Source organism: Puccinia triticina, chromosome 1A (genome assembly GCF_026914185.1).
Source record: "Puccinia triticina chromosome 1A, complete sequence".
Taxonomy (NCBI): Eukaryota; Fungi; Basidiomycota; class Pucciniomycetes; order Pucciniales; family Pucciniaceae; genus Puccinia; species Puccinia triticina.
In genome coordinates this window covers 8,419,117-8,447,107 of record NC_070558.1, presented here as the reverse complement: position 1 = coordinate 8,447,107, position 27,991 = coordinate 8,419,117, and the positions used below count along the sequence as shown (strand labels likewise).

At 50.2% G+C, this 27,991-nt stretch overlaps 8 protein-coding genes across 8 annotated transcripts; 3 read left to right on the top strand and 5 right to left on the bottom strand.

Annotated features, from left to right (window-relative positions):
- Positions 1-7: 7 nt before the first annotated feature.
- PtA15_1A932 (uncharacterized protein) lies at positions 8-935 on the bottom strand (the record flags this gene model as incomplete). The annotated part of the gene is made up of 2 exons (XM_053166011.1): positions 8-367; positions 444-935. The coding sequence occupies 2 exons, from the start codon at positions 933-935 to the stop codon at positions 8-10; spliced, it is 852 nt and encodes a 283-aa protein (XP_053017145.1).
- Positions 936-1,024: 89 nt separating this feature from the next.
- Positions 1,025-1,222, top strand: PtA15_1A931 (uncharacterized protein; the record flags this gene model as incomplete). The annotated part of the gene is made up of 1 exon (XM_053166010.1): positions 1,025-1,222. One exon carries the CDS (start codon positions 1,025-1,027, stop codon positions 1,220-1,222), a length of 198 nt encoding a protein of 65 aa, XP_053017144.1.
- A 1,750-nt stretch (positions 1,223-2,972) lies between these two features.
- Positions 2,973-3,317, bottom strand: PtA15_1A930 (uncharacterized protein; the record flags this gene model as incomplete). Its single annotated transcript, XM_053166009.1, has 1 exon — positions 2,973-3,317. One exon carries the CDS (start codon positions 3,315-3,317, stop codon positions 2,973-2,975), a length of 345 nt encoding a protein of 114 aa, XP_053017143.1.
- Positions 3,318-4,502: 1,185 nt separating this feature from the next.
- Positions 4,503-5,524, bottom strand: PtA15_1A929 (uncharacterized protein; the record flags this gene model as incomplete). The annotated part of the gene is made up of 2 exons (XM_053166007.1): positions 4,503-4,508; positions 4,586-5,524. The coding sequence occupies 2 exons, from the start codon at positions 5,522-5,524 to the stop codon at positions 4,503-4,505; spliced, it is 945 nt and encodes a 314-aa protein (XP_053017142.1).
- Positions 5,525-5,800: 276 nt separating this feature from the next.
- On the top strand, positions 5,801-7,595 carry PtA15_1A928 (uncharacterized protein; the record flags this gene model as incomplete). The annotated part of the gene is made up of 6 exons (XM_053166006.1): positions 5,801-5,870; positions 5,957-6,078; positions 6,149-6,278; positions 6,346-6,425; positions 6,520-6,910; positions 6,979-7,595. The coding sequence occupies 6 exons, from the start codon at positions 5,801-5,803 to the stop codon at positions 7,593-7,595; spliced, it is 1,410 nt and encodes a 469-aa protein (XP_053017141.1).
- A 14,089-nt stretch (positions 7,596-21,684) lies between these two features.
- On the bottom strand, positions 21,685-22,793 carry PtA15_1A927 (uncharacterized protein; the record flags this gene model as incomplete). Its single annotated transcript, XM_053166005.1, has 5 exons — positions 21,685-21,974; positions 22,053-22,188; positions 22,290-22,380; positions 22,501-22,678; positions 22,781-22,793. 5 exons carry the CDS (start codon positions 22,791-22,793, stop codon positions 21,685-21,687), a joined length of 708 nt encoding a protein of 235 aa, XP_053017140.1.
- Positions 22,794-22,975: 182 nt separating this feature from the next.
- Positions 22,976-24,470, top strand: PtA15_1A926 (uncharacterized protein; the record flags this gene model as incomplete). Its single annotated transcript, XM_053166004.1, has 5 exons — positions 22,976-23,407; positions 23,513-23,919; positions 24,006-24,081; positions 24,177-24,326; positions 24,414-24,470. 5 exons carry the CDS (start codon positions 22,976-22,978, stop codon positions 24,468-24,470), a joined length of 1,122 nt encoding a protein of 373 aa, XP_053017139.1.
- Positions 24,471-25,085: 615 nt separating this feature from the next.
- PtA15_1A925 (uncharacterized protein) lies at positions 25,086-27,991 on the bottom strand (the record flags this gene model as incomplete). Its single annotated transcript, XM_053166003.1, has 4 exons — positions 25,086-25,161; positions 25,253-25,410; positions 25,532-27,059; positions 27,123-27,991. The coding sequence occupies 4 exons, from the start codon at positions 27,989-27,991 to the stop codon at positions 25,086-25,088; spliced, it is 2,631 nt and encodes an 876-aa protein (XP_053017138.1).

Below are 27,991 nucleotides of genomic sequence, written 5' to 3'. Positions count from 1 at the left end.
TGTGGGCCTAACTGAACCGACACCAGCTCTTGATGGATTTGATCAAGGAAGAAGAGGATGAGATGATGGAGCTGTTGATAGATGAGGACTGCGAGTACAACGAGGCGGCTTTCCGCCCAGCAGAGGGCGAAGTGGCTCCGGCCAGGTACAGTATGAGCTCGATTTCGGCCTCGAGACGTCCATCCCGCTGGATGATTGGGTAGGTTTCGGTCGCGTAGTCGACCATTGGCTCGAGCGCTTTTTGGGAGAGGGTTGGGGTGACTGGGGCGGGTTCCGCTTCTACCTCGCTGACGAAGTGGCTCTCGTAGGCAGGGAAAGAGAAGTAGGTGGTGTGTGGGGAGTTGGTCATCATCTTGAAAAATGAATACTGTTAATCGCAAAGAAAGCAGTTAGTAAAAATTGTTTCTCACCTTCTGAAAAAGGCTGGACTAATTTGAACTCACTGGATTGGTTCCAAGGAGGCAAAGGAGATGATGCAAGCTTATAGGCCGGGGGTGAGTTCCGAAATCTGAGGAATCAAAAACTGGGAAGATTGTGGTGGCGCGAGCTGGGATCTTTTGGGAGAATGCTTGGGGGTTTGCTTGAGTTTGGTAGGGTTGAATCTTGGAGAGATTGATTCGAGGTTGGTAGTTTGTGTTCTGAGAAAGTGTGGATGTTTGGATGAGGAATGAGTGCAACCGAAGGAGTTGATGCTCCTTATATGGGGACACGACCATATCTTCAGCCACTGTATCCTCACAAAATCCACTAGTGGTTCCAGTAGCTTGCAGTCGCGTGGATCTCGAGAGCGCCATCTCGAAGTAGCTGGCCGAAATAGAGGTTAATTTCATTTCAAACCGGCTACTGGCGGCGAGAAGGCTGGATAGGATGCAGATCTCGGGGGCGATTTCCTCCCAGACCGGCCTAGTGATAGCTTTGGAGGGTGCGGGATCCATGGAATGATGAAAAGGGAGTCAAGGAGCCATCCGGCGAGCTGTGATTGGTCGGCGGGGTGATGCAGAAAAGCCTTGTGTCCATCCGGCACATGAAGGCACAGACCGGCGCACTGGTCCACCGGTCCACTGGTCCCAGAGAGCGATTTGGCCTCGTCAGGACCACCCGAGCCAGCTCGAGCTTCCGGGCGAAGGATAACAAGCAACGACTCGCCGCAAAGTTGCAGGAGAAGCTTAGAAGGCAGGCTAGTGGGATCCTATTCCTATGGGCCCTGACATCGGCAATCTAAATCGCCACTCATGAACATCCGGCCCAACCTCACCAGCTCCTGGTGGAGGCTCGGTGTGTGCAGGCGTTAGCGGCAAAGCCCACCTATCTCCTGAGGAAATCACCTTGCGCAGGGATCCGGAGCCTCCGTTTGACTGCCAACTAAGTAGGTCATTTGGAATTTCGGCGTAGCTGGTGTCGAGCTGCGGGGAGTCTGTCTTCAACGAGCACTGCAGAAATTAGCCACCCGGACATTCTTGTCCAAGCAGCTTTTGGAAAGATTGAAACCGCCCAGCTCTGCCCTCTGCTGGGTTTGGACTGCCCAACTGGTCGGACAAATCTTAGCTGAAAACCGCTTGGACAAGCCGGTCGGAGCAGTTGGTTTGTGACATGTGTAGTGATGGTTGCCAAGTTTCCATTTCATTTCATGTGGATTCTTCACATACCCGCACATCAAAAATTAGCTGCCCGAAACAACTTGTGCGAGCAAATGTAAGACAGTTTTTTCTGGCGAGAAGGACAAGCGGATAGTTTACGCAGTGCAGGCCAGGCAGGTTAACGCGAATTTTTGACCTTGAGAGCATATAGGATTCAAGTGGCACTACGCTAATGTATGCATGTATGATCTAATTGGGCGACATAATTCTGAAGATGAGTAATTCTAACTCGAAAACCACCTGGCACCGGTGGCCATAAGCAGCGAAGCAGTTTGCAACCCTGTAGGTAAACGGAGAACTTGGCTTAAGTCCCAATCACATACCTAAACACATTGGGATAGAGATGGGATTGCAGGAAGCGCGCTAATTCGCGCCTAATCGGCGCGTCAATCTAAAATGAAAAACGGCCCTTCGCCCAAAAGGCTGAAGCAATAGCGGCCAACCGCCGTGCAGCACTGGCAGCGAATTGCAGCACATATCCCAAAACCGCTTCGCGGCACTGGCTTTAGTGAAGCTGAATCAACATTCATGGTGGTGAGCGGCAGCAGGAGTCAATCCTCAAGATGGCAATTGCCAAGGGAGCTAATAGGGTTAATTTTGTGGTCAAAACTATGCTTTATTAACGGACTGGTCAGGACTGTACTAATACAAACTGATACAACAACAAACAACACTACCAAAAATACGGGAAAATAACCAGGATGGAATGTCTTTGACAGATAAGATAGTCTAGTTGAATCTTTGGGTGTATAAACTAATGATGGAATGAAAAACTTGGGAATACAGATATTGGGAAAAGATGTTGACAGAGACTGTAAGGTACAGAGATTCAGGAGAGGCTGATGGTTCCGATTTGGTTTATTGACCAAGTACGAGGATAGAAAAACAGACTGGACAGTGGCGGGAAGGTCGACGACAGATTGCTTGATGGACCCCCGAGGTTGTGAGGAAAGATGATGACAGATTGCTTGATGCGTCGGCTTCGAAAAACCGGGTCATCATAGATGAGGATAACAGTAGGACTGAATATGATCCAGCGAGCTTGTAAAGAGTTGCTGGGTTTGGAGGCTTGATGCCAAGTTGTCCAAGATGGGTACGATCGAAGTTGGGTCAACACTGCGCTGTCTCTCTGTGCTGCTTGGATTTCCTTGATGAGTATCCGTCGCGTGCAGAGGCGAGGAGAGAGCTTTTCTTGGAGGCTGGGAGAGGATGGAGACTTCAAATATGATGGTCATGTAAAGGGTCTCAGCATGGTTTGCTGGGTCCGCACGGGTTAGTGCCGTCCATATCCGCGAGATGATATTTGGTCGTTTTGCGTTGCCGTTATTTGTGGGCCTAACTGAACCGACACCAGCTCTTGATGGATTTGATCAAGGAAGAAGAGGATGAGATGATGGAGCTGTTGATAGATGAGGACTGGGAGTACAACGAGGCGGCTTTCCGCCCAGCAGAGGGCGAAGTGGCTCCGGCCAGGTACAGTATGAGCTCGATTTCGGCCTCGAGACGTCCATCCCGCTGGATGATTGGGTAGGTTTCGGTCGCGTAGTCGACCATTGGCTCGAGCGCTCTTTGGGAGAGTGTTGGGGTGACTGGGGCGGGTTCCGCTTCTACCTCGCTGACGAAGTGGCTCTCGTAGGCAGGGAAAGAGAAGTAGGTGGTGTGTGGGGAGTTGGTCATCATCTTGAAAAATGAATACTGTTAATGGCAAAGAAAGCAGTTAGTAAAAATTGTTTCTCACCTTCTGAAAAAGGCTGGACTAATTTGAACTCACTGGATTGGTTCCAAGGAGGCAAAGGAGATGATGCAAGCTTATAGGCCGGGGGTGAGTTCCGAAACCTGAGTAATCAGAAACTGGGAAGATTGATGTGGCGCGAGCTGGGATGTATTCGGAGAATGCTTGGGGGTTTGGTTGATTTTGGTGAAGTTGAATCTTGGAGAGATTGATTCGAGGTTGGTAGTTTGTGTTGTGAAGAAGTGTGGATGGTTGGATGGGGAATGAGTGCAGCCGACGGAGTTGATGCTCCTTATATGGGGATCACGACCCTATCTTCAGCCACCGTATCCTCACAAAATCCACTAGTGGTTCCAGTAGCTTGCAGTCGCGTGGATCTCGAGAGCGCCACCTCGAAGTAGCTGGCCAAAAGAGAGGTCAATTTCATTTCAAACCGGGCACTTGCGGCGAGATGGCTGGATAAGATGGCGATCTCAGGCGCGATTCCCTTCCAGACCGGCCTAGTGACAGCCTTGGAGTGCGCGGGGATGATAAAAAGGGAGTCAAACAGCGGTCCGGCGAGCTGTGATTGGTCGGCGGCGGTGATACAGAAACACCTTTGGGTGTCCATCCGGCCCAACAAGGCACAGACCGGCCCGCAATGACTATCTCAGGATCACCCGGCTCAGCTCGCGCCCCCGGGCGAAGGACAGACTAGGTACCGGATCCTCACTCAGGATAAGGCAACCCTTCGACCATATTGCCCGTTACACCTGGCGATATGGGTTGCTCATAGACAGTAAAGCAGGGTGCAATCTCTGCATATAAATAGGCGGCAATGGCAGACATGAGCTTTCTCAGAGGGCTCTCGTTGTTGGTGACTCCGAGATGGTCTCATCAGTATTCCTGGAGTTCCCTGATCAACAGTGAGAGGGATCCAAACAAGATGTTCTGTGTCAAATCTTTAGGAATATTCTTAGCTTGACTGGACGGGTTATTGTAGGTTCATTACTTCTGGCGTTTCTATCCCATCACTAAAAGAGGTCACTCAGCCTTATAAGATCATGGAAACATGGCCCAATACAAAAAAACTTCTCTGTGAATCAGTCGAAATCATCTGGAATCTGGAGAGAATATACATAGAGGGCACTGAGTTATATCTGGACCGACAAATCGAATCGAACAATCTGTTTTGCGTTTTTTTTTTTTTTTTTTTTTTTGAAGAGTTGGTAGATACATGAGCGCTGCCTAGAGCAAGTAAGACTCCTGAGAATGGGCCTCGGCGGCGTCGAAAGCCGTCGGCGGAAGCGCGCCGTTTCGCCGCCAGTTCTGCGCGCATTCGCCGGCGCCCCCGATCCCGAAAACCGCCCCGCCATGGGCCCAGGCGCTGTTCTTGTGCGTCGAGCGCTCCGGGAACAGCGGCCGATCGGGGGCGCACGCGGCGTCCGCCTCCGTCCATGCTTGCCGCCCCGAGGTCGCAGCTGAACGACGCGTGCAGAGGGGGCGCGACGCTGTGTCCGCAGTCGGCCGGCCGACTGAGCGAGTCCACGTCCTCCAAAACGCTTCGGCCCGACCTCTTGGGTTGGCGAGGCGCTGCCATGCTTGCGTGGAAAGCATCGGGAGTCGTCGGCCAGGAATCCCCGCCGTATTCGCCGGACAGGAGGCCGGGCGAGCTCTCGTGCGCGAACGACGCAGGCTCGATGTTGCTCAGACATCCGGGGAACATGTGTGGATGGCATGTCTCGTGGTCTGCCGGAGCCGTGCCGAGGAAGCCGACAGCGGCGTCGCTCGCGGTTTCCGCACTCGCCAGGTAATCAATCGTCGTCGGAGAGGCAGTCAGAATGTCCGAAGTCGATGTCGTCGGGGGTGAGCGGGAAGACTTCGAGGGCGGGGCGCCACTCAATTCGACCTGGAACGGCACGAAGGTGACGCCGGCTACGATGGAAGGAACAAGCGTGTCACGGATGGGACGACGACGAGGAGGAGGGGCTGGATGGCAGTGTGGAAGAACGGAGCTGGCGAGGCGGCTCGGCGGCGCTCCTCCTCCTTGGCCACGGTGTATATGTCGCGCAGGAGGTCGATCGACTTGTCGGGGGGGGGTGAAGACGGCGGTCTCGGCGGACGCCAGCCCGAGCCGGCCCACCGACACCCTCCCCGCGCCCAGCACGGCGAGCATCCGCTTGATTCTGTCGGGCTTCAGCAGATCGTCGGGCTCCCGATGGGCGATGCCTCGAGGCCACCCATCAGGCTTGCTCGTCTCGCCGCTCGGACGGGGCCCTGAGTGCAGCCTGCTTGGCTCTCTGGAGGAGCTCGCGGGGGCGAACAGGCCGGGCTGGCCGGGCGCGGAGTCCAGCAGGCTCTGGAGCGCGGGTGGGCGGAGAGCCAGATGATGGCGGATTGGGATCGGTTGATGTGCAACGATGATCGGCCTTCGCCGCGTCACACAGAGATCATGGCGTCAACACTTCACCGCTGGGTTGTGTGTGGCGGCCGGGTGCACCAGAAACAGGAAAAAGACCATAGTAAGGGTTGTGGCTCAGCCAGGACTTGGTTGCGCTTGTTTTTGAAGTGCCTGTGGTGTGTTGTGTTGTGTGTGTGTGGCGGGCAGGGGGTGGAGGAGGCAGTCGGATGGGCCAGGCCGCTTCTGGAAGTGGGAAGGCGCTTTCAAGAGCAGCCCTCTTCACGGCGACGGCCAGCACAGGCGGGCTGGGTGAGAAGTGGGGTGGTTTTGTTAGTGGCAGGGGATGATCCCAACCAGTGAAACAGTGCGCCCAGGGGAACGCACTCTGAATCGTCCCAGCCAGCGCCGAAACAACCAAAACACCTCAAAACCAACCCAGAACCACCACCACCCTCGAAGATGCTGCTCCTCCACCTCGTCTCCTTCCTCGTCGGACTCCTGGCCATCGCATTCATCACCCTCTGTCTGGGTAAGCACACCACATAAACCAACAAACACCTGACCACTGATCCCCCTCCCCCGGCGGCTCTCTCCAGCCAGCGGCCTGCTCTATCTAGCAGAGATCATCGAGGAAAACACCCAGGCCGCCAAGCGCTTCGGAAAACAGCTCATCCAGGTCAGTCCCCCACAAGCCACACAAGCCACACAAGCCACACACACACACACACACACACACACACACACACTCAATACAGAAACTCACCCCGCAGCTCATCATCCTCCTCCATCTGGCCTTCTACCTCGCCGACGGCCTGCCCCTCTCCCTCACCCTGCTCGGCATCCTCTCCCACTGCGTCTACCTCTCCAACTTCTCCCGCGCCTGGCCCTCCATCTCCCTCACATCCCTCTCCTTCCTCTCCTCATGCGCACTCGTCATCCTCGACCACTTCGCCTGGTTCTTCTACTTCGCCGACCGCGTCGCCAGCCACAACCACCGCCCCGCCCCCCAGGCCTGGCTCGCACACCCCCCCAGCCACAGACGCCCCGACCAGCTCACGCTCATCGACATCTCCACCTTCTTTGCCCTCTGCGTCTGGATCGTGCCCTTCTTCCTCTTCCTCAGTCTCAGCGCCAGCGATAACGTCCTGCCCAACTCCATCGGTCAGCTCCCTATCTCCACACACACACATATACCCAATCTCCCTAACAAACCCTTCCTCTCCTCACAGATCTCTCGCTCAGCCAGCCCATCATCTCGGCCCAGCCCCCGACCCCAACGTCCAAGGAGGCCCAAGACCTGCTCTACCACCCCTCCGAGCTGCACCATCTCAGCGGGGCCATCCAGCTCGGCACCCCGCGCCCGCCGTCGATGCTCAAGGGGATGATCCAGAACTGCATGAAGAAGACGCTGCCCCGGGGGGTCAGCCAATCGGCAGGCGGCGCCCCGGGAGCCGGCGGCCGGACCAGCTCGCGCCCGAACGAGGGCCTCATCGCCAGCCCCTCCTGCCCCGCCTCCCCCGCCTTCACCCACCACCACCACGACCCCATCTCCCCCAGCGTCCTCCTCCTCGGCTCCTCCCCCCCCGCATCGCCGATCACAAGGAGACTCTCGCCCTCCAGAAACACCACCACCACCTCCCCCCGCCGCGCCTTCTCCACCCACTTCAACGACCACCACCACCACCACCACCATCTCCTCCCCCAAAACTCACTCGTCTCCCCCCGCCACGTCTCCTCAGGCCCCGCCTTCCACCTCGCTAGCTCCCTCTCCATCAGCCACTCGTCCGACCATCGCATGCCCTTCGACGACAGCCTCCTGCCCTCCGTCTCGCCCACCCTCCACTAAAAACTATCCTCTCTCTCTTTTTTGGAAAGCATCAACTCATCCTCGTTCTTCCTTTTATCATCTTCTTCTTCTTCTTCTCTTTCGTGACTCAACATAAGCATCAGTGTCTTCTTCTTTCACATAAATACGCATCCGTCCACACATATATATATATATATGTATATATGTATAAAGAACTGTTCAATCACACAGACACTCCTTACAAGCCAATAAAGAAAACCCCCACCCTGCCCGGCCCCACATCCCGTAAAGTATATATATATATATGTGTGTGTGTGTGTGATAGGACGCAGCGGCCCACACGCTTCTCCTCTGTTTATTTTCTGCTCCTTCAGTTTTTGGTTTTCAGTTTGCACAAGCCCGTTGGGGCTGTCTTGTCATATGAGCTGGTGTTTGGTGTCTGTCTGTGGCTATGTGGCGGTGTGTGCTGTGGCCGGATCTGGCCCTCTTGTTCGAACCAGCTCTCGATCTACATAAGTGGCCCCAAGAATGACCCTCTTTCTGTCACAACACACAATGCACTCAATGTTACAACACACAATGCACTCAATGTCGATCCTGCGCACTCCAAAATTTTTGGAGTGCACAACTGCATCTCAAGAACTTGGAGTTCATCAAGTAAGATCCAGAAAAATTTGCAAAATGAATTTCTTTGACAAATCAACTGACCAGAAAACAAAATTGTTCTGTGGGGATAAGGAAACCAAAAAGAAAAGGGTCAATCTAAATGCACGCCACTTTTTGACTAGATGCACGCCAAAAAAGTGGCGTGCACGCCTGTACGCCAAAATAAATGGCGTACAGGAGCAGTGCACGCCATTTGTTTGGCGTGCGTAGCCCTGAACGCCAAAAATACTCCTTTTTGGAAGAATTTTGGCGTGCACAAACCCTCCACGCCATTTTTTTTGGCGTACAGGCGTTGCACGCCACTTTTTTGGCGTGCATATAGTCAAAAGTTGGCGTGCACCGTTTTACATGCAGTTTTTTTGGCGGCACAGTTGGCCACTGCGCCCCAACGGCATGATGAATAGTGCCTCCGCCACTATGAATAGTGCCAGGATGAATAGTTTTCATAGTGGCCAAGCTTGGCGGAGTCACTATTTATAGTGGCGGAGTCATGGCGGAGTCACTATTTATAGTGGCGGGGCTTGGCAGAGGCACTATTCATAGTGGTGGAGCTTGGCGGAGGCACTATTCATAGTGGTGGAGCTTGGCGGAGGCACTATTCATAGTGGTGGAGCTTGGCGGAAGCACTATCCATTGGCGGAGCTTGGCAGAGGCACTATTCATAGTGCGGAGCTTGGCGGAGGCACTGTTCATAGTGCAGAGCTTGGCGCAGGCACTATTCATAGTGCAGAGCTTGGCGGAGGCACTATGGATAGTACATGAAATATGTCATTGGGCCGCAGTGGTCACACCCTATTTTGTTGTGCGCAACTGTTCCTGCCAAAAAAATTGCATTCAACATGGTGCACGCCACTTTTTGACTAGATGCACGCCAAAAAAGTGGCGTGCAAAGCCTGTACACCAAAAAAAATGGCGTGGAGGGTTTGTGCACGCCAAAATTCTTCCAAAAAAGAGTATTTTTGGCGTTCAGGGCTACGCACGCCAAAAAAAATGGCGTGCACTGCTCCTGTACGCCATTTATTTTGGCGTACAGGCGCGCACGCCACTTTTTTGGCGTGCATCTAGTCAAAAAGTGGCGTGCATTTAGATTGACCCAAAAGAAAAACGGTGAGCCTGAATGCACTCCAAGAAAATCCTAAAAGCACTCCAAAAGCGAGTGTATGGAGTGTGCACACCAATGATTGTTGGAGTGCTGAACACTCCAAGTCCATTGGAGGGCAGAACCGGGCACTCCAGATTCTTTGGAGTGCACCACCAAGAACTCCAGTGGCCTGGAAATGTAATGGGTGCCCCGGAGTCTCACTCCATCAGATCGGAGTGCATTCCCCCAGCACTCCATTCCTGGTATTTCTCCTCCTCAAGAGGGGAGTGCAGTCCTGTGCACTCCAGCCCCCCTCCTGATCATGACTGGCGTGGTGGTTTATATAGGCATGCGTGGTAGAATGTCCTCTCGGAGATGGCGCGGGGGGGGGAACGCACAGAGCGGCGCAGGCAGAGTGCTTTCTGGTGACATAAGCACTGAGGATGATGTCAGAAAAACACACTGAGAAAGCTTACGGAAAGTCACACATGGATTGCGGATTGGGTATCCGGACTGGAGCGGAAAGACGGGGCTGGACTGCGGCGGACTACACACGTGGACTGGTAGCAGCGGCAGGTCAGCAGGTGAGCCGTGTCAGCTGAAGCGGGTGGAACTGGGGCAGAGGCGGTGGCAAGAGACTGACTGGCGGGGGCTAGACAGAGGAAGGTGGCAGGGCAAGCGTTGGGGAGGAGCGGAGTCTGGGACAATGAGGTGCGGAAAGCGGGCCGAGCTGAAGGACTAGTGTGGCAAAGTGTCGGATCTGCGGGATTGGGTGGGAGCGGTGATGTGCGTGGAGGGAAGGACGGGGGAAAGGCTCACGGTTTCTCTTCTCTCTCTCCTATCATCTTACGGATTACTCATTAGTTGTACTTACACTTACGGACGTACTAGAGTATTAGGAGAGTTATACGTGATCTTATCTTTACTTGAAGCGTTATTTGCGGATTCTGTGCTTGCGGAGTGTGGAGCTGTATTCACTTGCGGATTATTACGCTATAGATCAGGCTCAGAGAGGAGTGCTAGCAGATAGTAGCAGTGCGGAGCTGAGTTACCAATAATCACACAGCCCGAACACATCTTGAAGAGGGTGGTTAGTGGACATTTCCACCAACATACCAGCCTTTATCCTCACACCGGCACATACCGGCATAGAGCGGATTGAAATCTCCTCTCAATCGCCCGTCTGTGCAGGACCGCCAGTCATTGAGGGAAATCACACCTCTCAATGACCGGCACGGACCGGTCATCAGTCACACCTCTTGATGGCCGGTCATTGAGGGGACTCATACCTCTCCATGACCGGCCCGGACCAGTCATTGAGGGGACTCATACCTCTCAATGACCGGCGCAGACCGGTCATTGAGGGGACTCACACCTCTCAATGACCGGTGCCGGTGGGGACCGGTCATCAAGGGGACTCACACCTCTTGATGAACAGCAGGGACCGGTCATCAAGGGGACTCACACCTCTTGATGACCAGCGTGGACCAGTCATCAAGGGGACTCACACCTCTTGATGACCAGTGGGGACCAGTCATCAGTCACACCTCCCAATGACCGGCACAGACCGGTCATTGAGAGATGTTGCTCCCCTCAATGACCAGCACAGACTGGTCATCAAGGGTAATAACACCTCCTCTTGATGACCGGTCATCACCAGTCATCGAGGTGAGTCACATCTCTTGATGAGCAGTCTGTGCCGGTAAATGAGGGGAGTAACATCTCTCAATGACTGGTTATCACCGGTCATTGAGGTGAGTTACATCTCTTGATGACCTGCCTGTGCCGGTTATTGAGGGGAGTAACATCCCTCAATGACCGGTCTGTGCCAGTCATCAAGGGGAGTGAAATCTTCTCTCAATTGCCGGTCTGTGCCGGTCACCAAGGGGAGTAGCACCTTGGCCATTTAGTGGGTCTCCTCCACTCAATGACCATTGAGTGGCAATCTACTTGGTGATTGGCCATCAAGTGGGGTGTGTCCTCTGCTCAATTGCCGATCATTGAGGTGAGTGTGTACTGCACTCAATCCACCAGGTGGGGTGTGTACATGGCTTTACGGTTGGTTTTCAAGTGGAGTACAAGCCCCACTTGCTGGCCGGGGTGCAATGACGGCCCAGACCGGTCATCTTGAGGAGATGTTTTTCCCCTAGCTGACCAGCACTGACCGGTCATTGAGGGTGTATGCCACTTGATGGCTGGTCAGTGTACTCCACTCGGGCTATGTGCTGTGAAAACTCCAAAAAAAAAGGATACTTGGAGTGCACCCCAATGCACTCCATTTGGTATTTGCCAGCTGGAGTGCAAAGCCAGAATCCTTCACTGAAAATGTGGAGTGTTTGGGCTTGCACTCGATTTTTTTTTGGAGTGCATCTAGCTGCACTCCCCTATTTTGGTCAATTTTGGAGTACCCAGTTGACTCCAATAAACATGGAGTGCCCATCTAGGGACTCCATGTTTTGGGAGTTCAACATCAAGGCAATCCAACATTTTTGGAGTGCTGGAGCCCAACACCAGAAATGTGGAGTGCACACAGTAAAATATTGGAGTGCAGTTAGGCTGACCCAAAGAAAAAAGAAACTTGGGATTCCAAATCCTTATATCTATAGACTCAAGTCAGGCCATTTTTGAACAAGTTCAAGCAAACCTGGAAGGTCTTGGAGGCAGACCTTGTGTTTAGTATAGGAGTGAATTGTGTTGCACTCCATTTCCCAGAGCAAAAAATAGAAAAAAAAGTTGAAAAAGGAGTGGACAATAGTGCACTCCAAAATAAGGATTAAACAATCCAAAAACTGAACATTTTTTGGAGTGGCTGTATGTTTAATCCAGTAATTCATGGAGTGAAACGTTGTACACTCCAATATTTTTGCAGTACACAATTGTGCACTCCATTTTTGGAGTACATGTACACCACCGGTGCAGCTGGATATTGGCCCAATGCCTTGGCAATATTGGGGCAATATTGCCAGCCCCTGAAAGACTTTACGTCCTAGTCGGGTCGCCACAACATTATGTCAGGCGGGTGTCAGGCACCGACAACGCCTCAATGTGCTGGAGGCGTCGGGGTGATGCCGCGGGAAGATATCCACCCCCTCAAAAAGCACTCAGGCACCCCGAGGGAAGCCCTGCTTCAGGTGGGAATCAAACACTCACCATGCAGCTGCTGGGGACAGCGGAACGCATCCCCACATTGACTACAGTGCCTGCCGGGAGGGGCACTGCAGCAACACCTATATCTAATAAATTGCTCTTTGCGCGAGCGCACCAGCATACTCAACGCCCGTGCAATGCGTGTGTCGCGGGGATCGCCGCTCAGATACTACCAGTATGTCACAGCAAAGCAACATCCTGGTGACATTTCTCTTGGGACAGCAGGGCTACGATCAAGTTTGACCGACATCAACCCGGGCATCAAGCCAATGCCAACCTTCTCCTAACATTGCCCTGATTTTGTAGAGTGTCGCACTGACATCTTGGCGACACTGATGTCAGGGCGATGTTAAGAATCCGTCCGATCGCACCGGTGGTGTAGTAAAGTTTGGTAGTGCATTTAGCCTGCCCCAAAGTCAATAGGGTTGCTGGTTTGCTTCTCACCAAGTTGAGAAAGGGACAAGAAGTCCTCAGAGAAGAAGCTTGAGCTGATTGAAGATGTGATGCACTGATGATGATTATTGCAGCTAGATGGAGTTGAGTTGGTGATTGATTTGAGAGAGAGATTGGAGTTTGAGGAGAGGTCAAAGATTGAAGGAATAAAGAAGAAGGAAAGGATAATTTGGTTTATTGGCGGATAGAGAGAATGAGGACTGGGGAGAGTGAGCAAGCTAGATTAGGTTATGATTGATGATGATACAACTTTGACTGAGCGGTACACAAGATCCGCGCACACCACAGTTGTTGGAATTTGTCTTATGACACAAACTCTCAAAAGAGAAAAAATTCCTGGTGAGCAACATGTGTTTCACATGTACTCATGGAAGTTAAAAAACTGAAAGATTTTCTTTCATGTGCAGATTCAAACTGATCCGTGATGGAACAGCTGATTGGCAAAAGAGCAGTATGCTTGATGATCAAACATTGATAGCAAAGATCGAGAATCATTGAACTCAAGGTGAATTAATGATTCTAATCCTTATCAACGGTCAACAAGGATCTAATCAATTCTTCTTGACATCAACCATCAGAACAAAGCTATCTAAAATCAAAATCAACAAGAAGTTGATAACTCAAATAACTTCACCTGGTGGTGAGTTGAATGATTGTTAAAAATAAATCTTATATCAAGATGAAAGGAAACTGATAAACAGTTTATAATAAACTGTCTGAACTATCAGTTATTGATCTCAAAGAAAAGGCCTAGAGATTTGCTTAAATCCTGTACAGCATTATTGAACAAAAGTAATAACACTTTAAAAACTCATTTTCACAATCAAAATTGTTGTGTGCTAACGAGTATCATCTTTATTTCTTAGTCATAAGGTTATTACTCAGCCTTGTTTACCTCAAGAATATTTTTCTTTATATACTATTAAATAATCAATAGCCAGCAGATTTTATCTGCCTTTTAGGTATAAAAGATATTTTCATTTATTCTCATTGTATTCTTAGCACACTTTCACCATGGGAGTTTCCTCAACACTTGTCTGCAAGTGCCATCTCTGAACTCAGTCATAGATTTGGTTGGATCTCAGTTAGATGCTGGTTGGAAGACAATTTCATGTCTGCCACAAAGTAAGTGTATAATAACTGGAATCATACCAAATGTGTTGTGCAATGTGTGTGTAAAATGTATGCCATACCTATGCTGAAAACCAGGCCAATTTAATGATAAGGTTTACTTGATCCTCAAGCTTGACAAAAGTTCCTCATATTTCAATTATCATGGTTTTTGACCTCTTTGGAAACCCATACCCAGTAGTTTTCTCTGAAACCGTTTTTGTATTTATTTTCAGGGCACACACCAAAAAGCTGCCAGTTCTTTTTAAGTTGTTTCTATCACACATGTTTAAAACTTTGGATGGAGTGTAGTGAAACTGTGTGAGGTAGAGCTGGTCCCTAGTACCCGTTGGTGGATACATGGGCGGGTACCCGTGGAAGTGCGCAGGTATCCGCCGGGTGCGGGTGCAGGTGTCCAGTCTGGGTCCAAATTTAGGCATGAGGTACCCTCACACAAATCACCATTCTGCACAGCTCTGTTTGCCCCTAGTGCCCATTGGCGGGTACTAGGTACCTGTGGGTGGGTAACCATGGAAGTACGCAGGTAACTGCCGGCGGGTGCTGGGTACATGTGGGGGTGTCCATTCTGTGTCAAAATTCAGGCAGGTAACCACACCCACCGCGGGTACCCGGGTGCAAAGTGTCAGCTCTAGTGGGAGGTCTGATTTTGCTCTGGTACTACGGTTTGACTTTGGCGCTGTGGGGCCAACTGTCACAAAAACATGTAAACTGTGCGGGTTTCTGTGACACATTGTGTCACACAAACATACGCGCGCGCGTTCGTGTGACACGTAGACCATCACCCAGCCATATAATGCCAAGATGAGTACCCCACGATCCCAGGGGGGTCAAATTAGCTGAATCCTTTAATAATTGTATCTGATTTTCATCCATCAGTACAGAAATCCTGTTGAGGATATTTTCTGAATTAATTCACAAACCCTGGGTAATCTGAGGCTCCCCTGGACTTGTCCCAGAATTTTAACCCCCTTGGGAAAAAATTTAGCAGCTGAAGAATGTGTCACACAAATTTACACATTTGTGCTGGCGTGTCACATTTTTCATCACTGAGCCAAGTGATGCCAACCTGAGTGCTCATGCAGAGCCAGGGGCTTAGGTGGACCCTTCAAAAATTGTTTATAACTTTCAGCCATATTTACACAAATGATTTTGGGGATATTTTCTGAAGTCATACACAACTCCTGATTAATATGAGGTTTTTTCCGCTGGACTTTTCCCAGAACTTCAAATATTTTGTGAAAACATTCACCAACTAAAGAATGTGTCACACAAACTTACACATGTATCTTTTTGTGTACCACTCAAATATCTCGAGCTTTTTGGGATTTATGATAAACACATGATAGAATGAAATATATAGAGCTGGCACTTTGCACCCGGGTACCTGCACCTCATCCTGAATTTTGACCCAGAATGGAAACCCGCACCTGCTGGCTGTTACCTGTGTACTTCCACAGGTACCCACGCACAGGTACCTAGTACCCGCCAATGGGCACTAGGGGCAAGCAGAGCTGTGCAGAATGGTGATTTGTGTGCAGGTACCTGCCTGAATTTGGACCCAGACTGAACACCTGCACCCGCACCCGGCGGATACCTGCGCACTTCCACAGGTACCCGCCCGCGGCTGCCAAGTACCCACCAACAGATGATAGGGGCCAGCTCTAGAAATATATGATTCCTGTGGTAAATACCTTGTTTCTGCCAAGGATTTGATATTGCTTTGCAAGGTAGTTGAAAATGTGTTCTGAAATAGTTCCAGTAATGACTAGAGTCAAGTTGGAGCTGGTTTTCAATTGAATTCAACTCCTTTCCAAAGTGCCTTCAGCTCAATTGAGCATAAGTTGAACATAAATTCATCATGAGTTCAGCATACATTGAGGCTCAAGTTCCAGGATATATCTAACAGGGTCCTTAAACAATAATGTGCAATGGCACTTGCACGCAAGTGCCAAGCAAACTCCCATGGTGTTTATACTTATAAAAATAAAGATAAACCTTTTAGTTTTCTGAATTCTTTCAACAGTTTCAGATGTCAGCAAGTGATGATGCCACAGGAAGTACATCAAGTTTCAACAGCTACCACTCAACAGTTAGGCATCAAACATGACAGAAATTTATGAAATTTCCACCAAGGTTTATACTACCTGTGAAACCCTGGTTTTTGTCTGGGTTTGGGGGATTTTGCCTCAAGTATACACATGAAAATTTATGAATTGGCCCCAAAAAGGCCATTTCCTGGTGCCCCCCTGATGTATGAATTTAGCCAAAATTCCAGACTTTAAATTCCCCACATTTAGGGTCCTGCTGGCAGACAGAATTGGCTGGTGATGTTGACTAAATTTCAGCAGTGCCATAATTCTAAATGTCCTGGGATTCAGGTTCAGTAGGTTTCAGTGAGCTTGAGTGGACAAAACATTTTGGAGCCTAAACGGCTTGAAACACATTGAAGATACAAGTATGGTCTTGAAACTTCTGCAGAAGATGTCTTTTCATCACTTTTTCAAGGATCATTCATCACAAAAATTAAAGAAAGTCCCTCCCATGCTCACAAGGTGTAAGCACCTTACCGCCAGGGAGGGACTTGCAAGCAATGTTGGGGTTCTTGTGTGAGCAGCACCAGCAAAATGGCTGGAAAGGCCATAAAACCCCTCAGATGACACTCAACCTCTCCAAAATTTGAGAATCCAATGTCACCTTGTAATCCTGATGATCTACCACATATTCTGAACTTGTTGATTTTTTTTAAAAAAAGGCATCAATCAGGCTGAAATCACTTATCACTGGTAAATTTGGCCAATATGTCACAGGAATTACAGATTGATTGTAGGGGCGGACCACCATCACACCCCTTTCACAACCCTCAAAGCCCCTCTAGAGAATAAAAAATGGGTTTCTTGAAACACACATAGAAATCTCAATATTGCCACTTTTGACATAGCTTTCTTTAGTAGGCAAGAAGGTAGGCTCTTTAAGAATAGGCAAGAAGTTAGGCTCTGTAATAATAGGCAAGAAGGTAGGCTCTGTAATAATAGACAAGAAGGTAGGCTCTGTAAGAATAGGCAAGAAGGTAGGCTCTGTCAGAATACAGGCCCTGGAGACCGGCCCCCTGCTCATAAGCTGAGGAGGGTGCCGCAAAACTCAGAAGCTGTGGAGTTAGGTAAGCAAAGTGAACCCTTTCCCGCAGCCCAAGCCACTCGTGAAGTTGGAAAAACTGATAGCACCTATTTGGTGAATGTAGGTACCAACAACACAAGCAGCAAGATGGATAAAATATAAAACCTCTGTCAATTGTTGTTACTGGACAGAATCTTGATAAACACCTCAGGTGAGTACTTGAGTTTCTGAACAGCTAACCAACAAGGAAAAATCTAAATGCTTGTCCCCGCTTTAACATGTCAAACACCTGACCTCAAACCAGAAAGGAATAAAAGGAGGTGAGATGCCAAGTCCTCTCAGCTAGGAAAAAAAGCACACAAGCAGGACTAACACCACCAAAACTGATTAACAGAAAATCTTGGTGGTAAGGTCCTGGTGTTGCACCTAAGCTAGGTCAAAAAGAGGAAACAATCCTGGCCCAGTAAGCAGAGCTAGCTTGAACTTCAGATGAAAAAGAGTAGATGCTGACAATAAGCCAAAAAATCAATAGAACGGCTGCAGCACCACAGAATAACAGTTGCTAAAACTCTATCTCAAGTCAGCAGCCTTCAGCCTGCCAACAATGGGCCTATACTATACTCTACTATAGCCAGGCCTTTCTGTTATTGTATAGGTCTGGTTGTACCAACCTATACTAATAACTGTACTAGTATTGGCCCTTGCTGCAATTGGCCCATATAGTATTCTGTGGTTTTTCTCTGAAACAAAAAATACAGGTATAGTAACTTTTTTTGCCCCTGGTTACCGCGATAACGCGCTTAACCAGGTGTAAACATAAGGCAATGACATGTGGGCTCCTGATGATTGTACAGGTGAACCATGCCACCTACCTGGTCCTTGCGGCAATAGCAAGGGCTTATTTAGGACCACCAGTTAGGTCTTGTTCTGTTGAGAGATTGTTCTCTGTGGCTCCAGACATGGTTGTCTGTTCCCTTCAACTACTTCAAAATCCTTCAGCAGCCTTATGTGGCATTGTGAGGATTTTTCCCTTTCAGGGGACTTTGCTGAGGCTGGAAAGGCTTTGGGTGCTCTGATCCCCAAGCCCAAGAAATAGATAGATTTTAATCCCTACTGAGTAGTGGTACTGGCCACATCTGGCCAGTATAGTATTGAGATTTTTTTGTTTCTACCTTCATTTGGATATAGTATTTTCAAAAAAAAAAGAAAAATCCTCATGCAATTGGATATAGTATTAAAATTTCATTACGGAAAAATGGAAATAACAGTACTGTTATTGGACCAAAAAAAATACAATAACTATACTATACCAATATCTGTATAGTAAAGGCCCATTGTTGAGCCTGCTTCCAGGTAATAAGATGTATCTACTCTCTTATCTCTAAAAGAGCTCAATTGTAATTACAAGTGGATTAGTCTCTTATGCAATTCTACCTTCCAGTTCTTTGAGATTTTTCAGGCTCCACTTCCCAAATTTTTATTCTGATACAGCAGAAGCAAGAAAGCTTACAAGCTACAGCCTTATATAGCTGAAAATGATTTCTGCATTTCAGCCACAGGCCTGTACAGCTTCACTGTACAGGCATTCAAAGCCCCTTTGGACGGCTGGGTTGGCTCAAGGGGGGTGCTGGGCCGGCCATGGGGCCGCAGGATGTGAGGCAAAGGGCCAGAATGGCATAAAATCATTGCAATGGTGCAACCCTGGAGGCCCCAAAGTTAAAAACAAAGAAACTGGGATTTTTCTTCTGATTGCATTCCTGGCACACAGGAGACATACAGGTTTTGAGGCTGAAATCAGCAGCCAAAAGTTTTGGCCTATCTGACCGCAAGGTTTCTTGCTATTGCTGTTTGCTCTAACTTAACACAAGTCCCCCCTGGTGGGAGGCTCGCTGTGGCTGGCCGCAAAGCGGCCCCTCCCGCAGGGAGGGACTTGCGCGTAATGTCAAAATTTTGGCTGGGAAAGAAATCACAAATGGCTGGAGGGAAAATATTAAGCCTCAGCCAGCCTCCCCCTCAGGTCCTGTGGACCTGCCCCAGAGCCAAAAGATACTTCTGGACCTCAGCTTTCATTTGGCACAGGTCTCATCTCCTCAATCCAAACCATTTGCACTGTACTAATGGTTTAAAAATAAAAAAACATAAAGAAATGTAAACTAAGGATGCACAACCATCATGCCTGGTGGATCCTGGATCCGCAAACCCGCAGATCCTACACATGTAGTGTTGCATTTTGTTGCATATAGGAAACTCAATTGTGCATATTATCAGAAAATCCGAAAATGGATCTTCAGAGCAATGTAATATCCTTCAGGGTTCCTTTGACCTTCAAAACGGATCCCTTCAATCAGTTTTGGAGCTTTTTGCTCAAAATTTTGGGTGAGGGTGCACATCAGCACTGCCAATGAAACTGCCTGTTCAGTTTTTTTTGTACATATTTTGCTGATTTTTAAATAATTATTTAGGCCCCGTTTGGAGCCAATCTAAATATAGGTGACATAATCATTTGTAAATTCAATAAAAAAATACAAAACTCAACATAAAGAATCCATTTTTTTTGTAGGAAACCTACAGTACTGGTCTCATCAACTATGAAGTCAGATTTAACTGATTCAGCCATCTTCAGCACCATAATACCATTTATGGTGTTCAAAGTTGGTTTGCATAATTTTATGCATGCATAAATCATAAAATCATAAGAATATTTTGGTGAGGAAATTTTGTATTACATAATCAGACAGTCATATCCCCTGCAAAAAAGATTTTATGATTTTATGATTTATGCATGCATAAAATTATGCAAACCAACGAATTAACCAATGATTATATCACCTATATTTATATTGGCTCCAAACAAAGCCTTAGAGCATCCACCACCGTCTAGGTAAATCTTTAGGTAGCCAGCGAGTCCCGCGAGGCTCGGTTGCTTAGCAGCTATAGCTAAAGAAAAAACTCACCCTCATCGCTAGATAGCGGCTCGGTAGACAACACCAATTTAGATAAAGACACCACCGCCACCCTGGTGTCTACATACATAAATATGTACACCCCTCTTTAAGCAACACACACAATGGTCATCCTATTGATCATGACCTGTCATCCTACTGGTCACATCGGTGACCGGTCATCCTATCAGTCGCATCAATGACCGGTCATTGTATCGACGGTCACATTGATGACCAGTCATCCTATCGGTCACATCGATGACCGGTCATCCTATTGGTCGCATCGATGACCGGTCATTGTATTGGTCACAGCAATGACCGGTCATTGTATCGGTCACATCAATGACCGGTCATTGTATTGGTCACATCAATGACCGGTCATCCTGTATTGAACAACATGACGGTCATCCGATCGGATGCCCGGTCATCCTATTGATCACCGGTCACATCGATGACCGGTCATCCTAGTTTTGTTATGACTGGTCATCGTATTGATGCCCGGTCTATCAATGACCGGGCATCCTATTAATACCCGGTCTATCGATTACCAGTCGGTCTGACCAATATATTGATGACCGGTCGTTGTATCAATGACCGTTATGTTATGAGCGGTCTATCAATGACTGGTCATCGTATTGACGCCCTGGCATCCTATTGATGCCCGGTCTTTCAATGGCCGGTCCTCCTGTTGATAGTTGTTATGTACATGCCAGTCTATCGATGACAGGTCATCCAAGTTTTTTTTTGTTGGTGGAGGCCCAGAGGGGGGGGGGGGGGGGTAAGGGTTATACACATGCAGCTATGTAGGATTATGTAGGCTCTGCAAAATCTTCCTTACGGAGGCTCTTTAGCGGTGGGTAAATCTAGCGAGCCTTAAAGATTTACCGAACAACCATTTAGCTAAAGAGCCCTAAAGAGGGCACGGGGGTGTAAAATCCCTTACATACTCTATAAATCTGCCTTACCGAGCGGGTTTACAGAGACGGTGGTGGATGCTCTTAGTGGTTTTGGGGTTGAATATCCTTCCTTTCCCTGCCAGACTTCAGACATTAGGCGTAAGCCTCTCCTGCGGAGAGCCCTCCGGGCGGGGTCCCCCGGACCCTCCGTTCGAGAGGCTTAGTTAAGCTGGCTGTTTGCTTGTTTCAAGTTGCATTTTGCTACCCGGGCAGTCAGAAAAACATACTGCGTTGTCGGGGATTCGAACCCCGGACTAAAGCTATTCATCAAGCACAGGCACTCGTCTGACATGGAAGGCTTCAATGCTAACCACTACACCAACAACGCATGCTCACGATGGCCACAACTTGCTATCCCGACCTCTACGTAAGTTTCTAAGCTTTGGCCGACTTGACAACCATACATCTCGACGTCTTAATATGTGAGGTCCGAAGGGCCAAATGAAGCTGATCGACGCATGAAACGCTGTACAGCCATACCTACACTGAGGTAATATGGACGATGTGTTGAGGCGAATCAGAGGTGCCAAAGATGAGAAAGGGAGGAGAGCTGTCAAGCGATCTTTGTTTGATGAACCATGGAAAAAAGCACAAGAGAAACAAGATGAAATATGAAAGTGAGAAGTATAAGGGGAAGGCTATTTGAGTTGGTCCCTGATCTGGTCTATAGAGAAAGTAGTTGAGCGGTCTTTGATCCAAACGTGACTGAGGACGATCTTGAACTGGGCCATCTGGTAACCCAAGGTCTTGAGGAGACTGGCTTGATTGGTGTCGAGCTTTTCGCCCTCTTTGCAGACTACATGGGGAGAAGAGAGTGTTGGAACTCGAGTTTGGAGGGTCGTGGGCAGACCGAGGGCTCGTAGATGGGGCTCCAAGGCTCCCGGGGCAACTGATGGTTCATCGTTGATCTCTTTGATCATGACGGGGCCTAAACAGATCCAAAACTTGGGTATCTCAGCTCTCTCTCTCTTGTCTGGATTGTATATAGCAAACAAAGCCGACTGACCTGCTGGAAGTTCCACCGTCTCAGTCGCTAGGTTGCCCTTCCGGGCGTAGTCAGCCTTCACATAATCATCAAACCATTCGACTACCACTTTCGGGGGCTCGTCTGTAAACAACAATCCTGTATCACCTTCCAATAGCTATATAAGATGCCGAGAAGTGTGCAACTTTCAATGTCAGATACAAATTTGATTTGGGGTCGTCTCATTGCCGAATTATAGAGATCGATCGTGAGTCGCACCTTGCCTATTGCGCCTAGCCCAGGCATGTGTTCGTCTTCTTCTTGAGAACCTAAGCCTAGCCTCATGACCGCGTTCCTGCCCATAAAGATTCTAAAAAAATGAGTTGTAGGGCTTGAGCGTTAGCAGTCATCCCTCAACGCGAAATCACACGGTGAGAAAAGAAGAAATGGGAGGGTTTTTGTTTGGGTTAGATGGACTGTGGTAATGTACCTAGAGGGTTTCCAGGAAGACCGGATATCCTGCAGGTAAGCTGTCCGAACATGGTCGATCGTGAACAACCAAACAAATTGGAATTTTTCGGAAGCTTCCTTGATTTGTTCGATTAATTTAGCTTTGACCTCTTTAGTCTTTTTGGAGGTCTTCGAGAGATGAACAACCGTCTGTCGCTCTTGATGTGAAAAAGCAATAAGGCCATCAGTCAGTAGGTGCAGAGATTGCTTGTCTCTTCTCGGGATGGAGGGGATCGTTGAAGGGTGCTGAACTGACCCACTTGATTTAGGCATCGTAGGATCGAATGGTACTGTTTCCTTGGTGTGAGACTGTTGTGGGGTGGGCGCTGGTGGAGTTGTTCAAGTCCACCAAAAATAGTGTCCCTGGCCAAAGTGTGGGTCGTGTGACATCCTACTCTGGCGACCCTTTCACATACGCAGCAGTCTGGCTGGCCGCGCTGTTTTGAATATTCAACATGAACAAAAAATGTAGAAAAGCAATTTTGGGGAAAAACAAGGGCCCCAAACAAGCCCAACTATCAGCCAACGAGATCACCCTGCCGCCTCGCTCGAATACCCGCACCCATCAAGATCCGCAAAACAGAAGGATGACGGTCCTGAACGTGACGGAAGATGAGATCAACGAGCTGCACTCGACGCTCACCAACCGAACAGGCACGGTCCCACTCGCCTCGAGATTCCGAGCATTATTCACACTCAAGGCCATCGGCTCGACGCCAGCTGTCAGGGCTATTGGAGACGCCTTGAGACCGCCCAAAGATCTACCTCAAGCTCTCCTTGGCCACGAACTGGCTTACTGTCTCGGCCAGATTGCTGATCCCACTGCCCTGCCCGTACTCGAAGCTACTCTCAGGGATACTTCTGTTCATCCAATGGTCCGCCATGAGGTCAGTCTCAATTTTCGCGCTATATGACTATTTTTCTGAAGAGAAGACTCGTAACTAATCGTGAAAAATTGATTAATATTTGCTCTTGAACGAAAATAAAACAAGGCGGCCGAGGCAATGGGAGCCATTGGAGATCCGGTTTCATTGGGCATCTTGCGGGAGTTTCTGAAGGATGAAGAAGTATCAGTTCGAGAGACGTGCGAGCTAGCGATTGAGAAGATTGAAGGGAATGGGGAAGCTAAGGCGAATGAGGCGGGGGTGTATGGGACGATTGACCCGGCGCCCTCGATGATCAAGAGTTTCCACCAGACCTCGGGGAAGGACCTTGGACGGAACGAGTTGCTCAAGATGAAGGTCCAACTTCTCGACCCACAGAAGACTCTCTTTGAGCGTTATCGGGCTATGTTCGGTCTCCGGGACGCCATCCGTAGAGCCTCTGAAACCGATGAACTCGACCAGATCGCCATCGAGGCCCTTGCTAGTGGATTTTCTGACTCTAGCGCCCTGTTCCGGTGAGAAGGCCTTTTTTGAGCAGTCTAGGAATCCTCAGAATCCACCCAAACTAAGATTCGCTTTTTTTTTCTCTCTCTCTCCCAAGTCACGAAATTGCCTACGTTTTTGGGCAACTCTCTCACCCATTATCAGTCCCCGCCCTGATCAAAGTCCTAGAAAATGTAAGTTTTTCATTGTTTCTTTCGTCCTTGTGGCCCATAGTAAAAATAATTAATCATGTTGGGTGGGATCTGGACCATACTGTTGTGGGTGACAGAAACAGGAGGATGAGATGGTACGACACGAAGCGGCCGAAGCACTGGGCTCGATCGCAACGCCAGAAGTATTAACGACCCTGGAAGCCCATGCATCGGCGGACGAACAGAGTCGGGTAGTCCGTGAAAGCTGCGAAGTTGCTCTCGACATGGTTCGTCTCCTTTCTAACATATCTTCCCGCCGTCTTCGTCTCAGTTCTCGTCTTGATGCGGCTTTGTGCTTTCCATTCGTCTCGTAGTACAAACACGAACATTCCCAAGAGTTCCAATACACTTTGCCCTTGAAATCCGTCTGATTCCTCTCGCCTCTTACTCAGTCTTTTCGTCACCAGTTCACATTTTTTGCACTACAAAGTCACCCTTCGAGCCGGATATTTCTTCTTGTTTTGCCTCAGATTCATTTGTGTGCGTCGGGTGGCCCTCCTACCAAAGCGTTTTCTTTTGTTTTGATTTGTTTTGTTGCTCTTCGTTCTTGGGTAGTGTAAATGCAATGTAAATCAACGAGCAAATATACAAAAAAACTGCAGTCAAAGAAAGAGCGATTGCTGAAAGGATACTGTGGCGCTGAGTGGTGATACTCATCCAGGTTCATCACTCAATAATATGACGTGTTGCAAGGCAAAGTCATATCTTTCCCCATTGACATTACATATATAATGATTGTACATGTATGTAGAGGATTGAGGAGCCGAACTCATCTTTTTTCGTCTTGTGAGACATAGAGATGAAGAACAGGATATCTCTGCATATCAAACACTTGAGGCCTTCACCTCCGCACACAAAGAGGCCAAGAAAGGGATTAGAAGTTAAGTCGCACAAAAGACCAAGCTATTCGTCGTCCAGAACGCGCACCACACGTAATCAAGCTCACACATGCAAGAGAGAGGGGGGGGAGAGCCGGAGAAAACCGGTTACGCGGCCGGCTTGTTGGCCAGCGTTTTGTTAATCTTGTTGATCTGATCATGGATAACGGCCAAGCACCCGTTCCTGAAAAAAACAACCCATCCGCGCGCGCCAAAAACAGAAAAGTCAATGCGAAGGGAGTGGAGGCAAAGGGAGGCAAAGGGGACTCAAGAACGCTTGTTCCAGCTTGTGGTATATCGGCACCAGTTGACTCTCGCCCATCGTCTTCTTGGCCGCCATCGTCGTGCTCTTCCCTTGGCCCGCTTCGAGGCCCGGCGCGGGTTGCGAGTCGGCACGGAGACGCGCCTTGGTCGCTTCCAACTGACTCTTCAGCTACAAATCGTTCTCGGACCCCATCAGCGGAAGAAAAGAAAGAAGAAGGAGAAAACGGTCGGGTGTGGGTCTTTTTCCGTGCACGAGGATTACGCAGAAGGGAGGGATGGAGAACACGGACCTGGTCGATGGACGCTTTGAGCCCTCTTCTGTCCCCGTCAGGGTCGCCGAAGACCTCGAGGGCCATCCGATCTAGCTCGGCGAACCACCGAGTCTCTTCCCTCGAGAGGATGCGATTGCGGTCGTCGGCGAGTTTCTGGAGGACGAGGTCGGCCTTTTTGAGCAGCGCTTTCTGGCCGCGCTCGATGGCCTGGATCCGCCCAAGTTGGGCCTGCGAGTGTTGGTTGAGCGCGTTGAGACAGGTCGGGTAGTGCGCCAGTTTTCGGATCTGGCATTGGAACTCTTTGATCTGGAGCGTCAGTCTGTCTTGCCCCAGGTTGATGGCTTCGACCAGACGCCGGATGTACTGGTCCACCTGAGCGGACACTTCGTGTGCGTGTTTAAGTGCGGCTGACGCGGTGGTTGCTGAGGTGGGTGGGGGCCCATTGAGCCCTGGTCCCCGGGCATTGCTCGCCAAAGGCGCCGGGACCGTCCAGACTTCGCCTAACAAGCCCGACGCGCCCCGACTGGTCGAGCGGCGTAAGAGCGGGGGCGCGGCCATGAGCTGCTCGAGTGGGCCTTTGGTGTCCGCTGTGGCGGCCGCCGCCGGAGGCGGCGCGAGCCTATGGCTGAACGGTATCGGGATCAACTGGCCAATGTCGGTGAACGCCAGGAGATTGCAGCCCAGATACGCGTCGTCAACGATGCTCACGCCGGCGATCCCAAAGCCGCTGCCATAGGACTGGATCAGCCAGCTGACCAGGCTGCCCCTCTTGTTCTTATGGCCCGCGTCGACCTCCCCCTCCAAAAGACCCTCCAGCCAGGGCTGCATCAACACCACATGGAGTCCGCGCACATGGGACACGTAGATCATGTCCTTGTAGCGCACGTCTAAGGTCATCCGCAGCGGACTTAACTCCCGGATCATCTCCGAGGGCCCGTCCCTGAGGTGCAGATCGATGGATTCGTAGGTGAGCAGCATCGGCAGCTCAGTCGTCGTCGTCGTCGTCGGCTTTCCTGCTTTGGTATTCGCATCCGAAGAGGGCACCCAGCGCGGCTCGATTTTCTCGACTTCTATGCAGACGTCGAGTCGGCTCTGGTAGGCTATCACGAACACGCCCACGCCAGCGTTATTCGGATCCGCAGGGTTAGGTTCAGCAGCGGCCGAGTTCCTCTGGCGTGTGGATGATAATGCTGAGTAGCGGAAATGGAGCAGATCGGACACGGTTTCCTCCTCGTTCTCGTTCGTCTCGATCGGCGAGGGAGTCAGTAAGAACGGGCCTTGACGGAGCGGGGTGACGAGCGCCTTGAACCGCTCCTTCCTCCGATTCCTTTTCGCCCCTTCCTCCGGGCCATGCTCCTCCTCGGAATCCAGCTCGTCTATCGGCTCGTCTGGGACGTCCGAGAGCGAGTTCAGATAGTCTAGCGATTGCTCTAAAGGTCCCTGGATGTCCATCAGTTTCTTCCCCGTGCCGGCTGTAGTATAGATCGACTCGAGCTTGGCCGTCAAGAAGAACAGCAATGAATTCCTGTAGGAAAGTGGAATCACCCTAGATCGATCGCGCCGGATATCAGATGTCGGTCTGCCAGCTGAGTAGATGAAACATACTGACGCGTTCTTGGGTAGGTAGGGACAGATGGCATACATGTCCCCATTGAGCATGATCGCATAGAGTGTTAGAGGACCCCAGTCGCCGGTGCCAGCTCCGAAGCATATTGAGACGGCGGTGGATGAGGCGGCATGTGCGGCTCCATAGGTTCCTCGGGAAGTAGACCTGTGGGGGCCAGATTGGTGCCTGGCGGGGGGTGGGATAGATGCGGAGGAGAGCCTAGGTTTGGATTTGCTGGGGGGGTGATGCGATGGCTGTCTTTTGGGGTTTAAGGAGACCTGCTGGAAGCTGGAGATCAGCGAGGGATGGCCGTCGAAGGATGGGCTGGATGCGATGGGCGCGGGGGGGCCCAGGAGGCTGTAGGGCGAGTTGAAGTTGATAGTCTGGGCCGGGTGGAGTGCGTCTGTGGCGATGTCGAACTCGTGGAGGATGCCGGTTGGGTAGAGGACGAGCAGGGTGCTGGCGCGATGGCTCCAGGGGTGCCAGAGCAGCTTGGCGATCGGCAGGCCGGGCTCGGTCCGGACGGGCGTCGTCGGGCATTCGATCTGCCTGGAGGGGCCGGCGTGTTCCTCTGTGCGGGGGAGGCTGAGGACTGCGAGCTGGTCGGCCGAGCACACGGCCAGCAGCCGCTCGCTGGGGTTGGCGCTGAGGGTGGTGACGGGCCCCGTCGGCAGGGCTGAGGGGGGGTTGGGGACGAGCAGCGAGTACTGGCGGTGGCTCTCGGGGCGGGTCTTGAGCGCGGCCAGCGAGAGCAGCCTGAGTTCCGGGTGTGTGGCGGTGATGAGCTGGTGCTGGCTGAGGATGAGGAAGGTGAAGGAGCTGCTGCCCCTCAGGATGGGGTGCCCGGCGAGCGGGGCGAGGTAGTCGTCCAT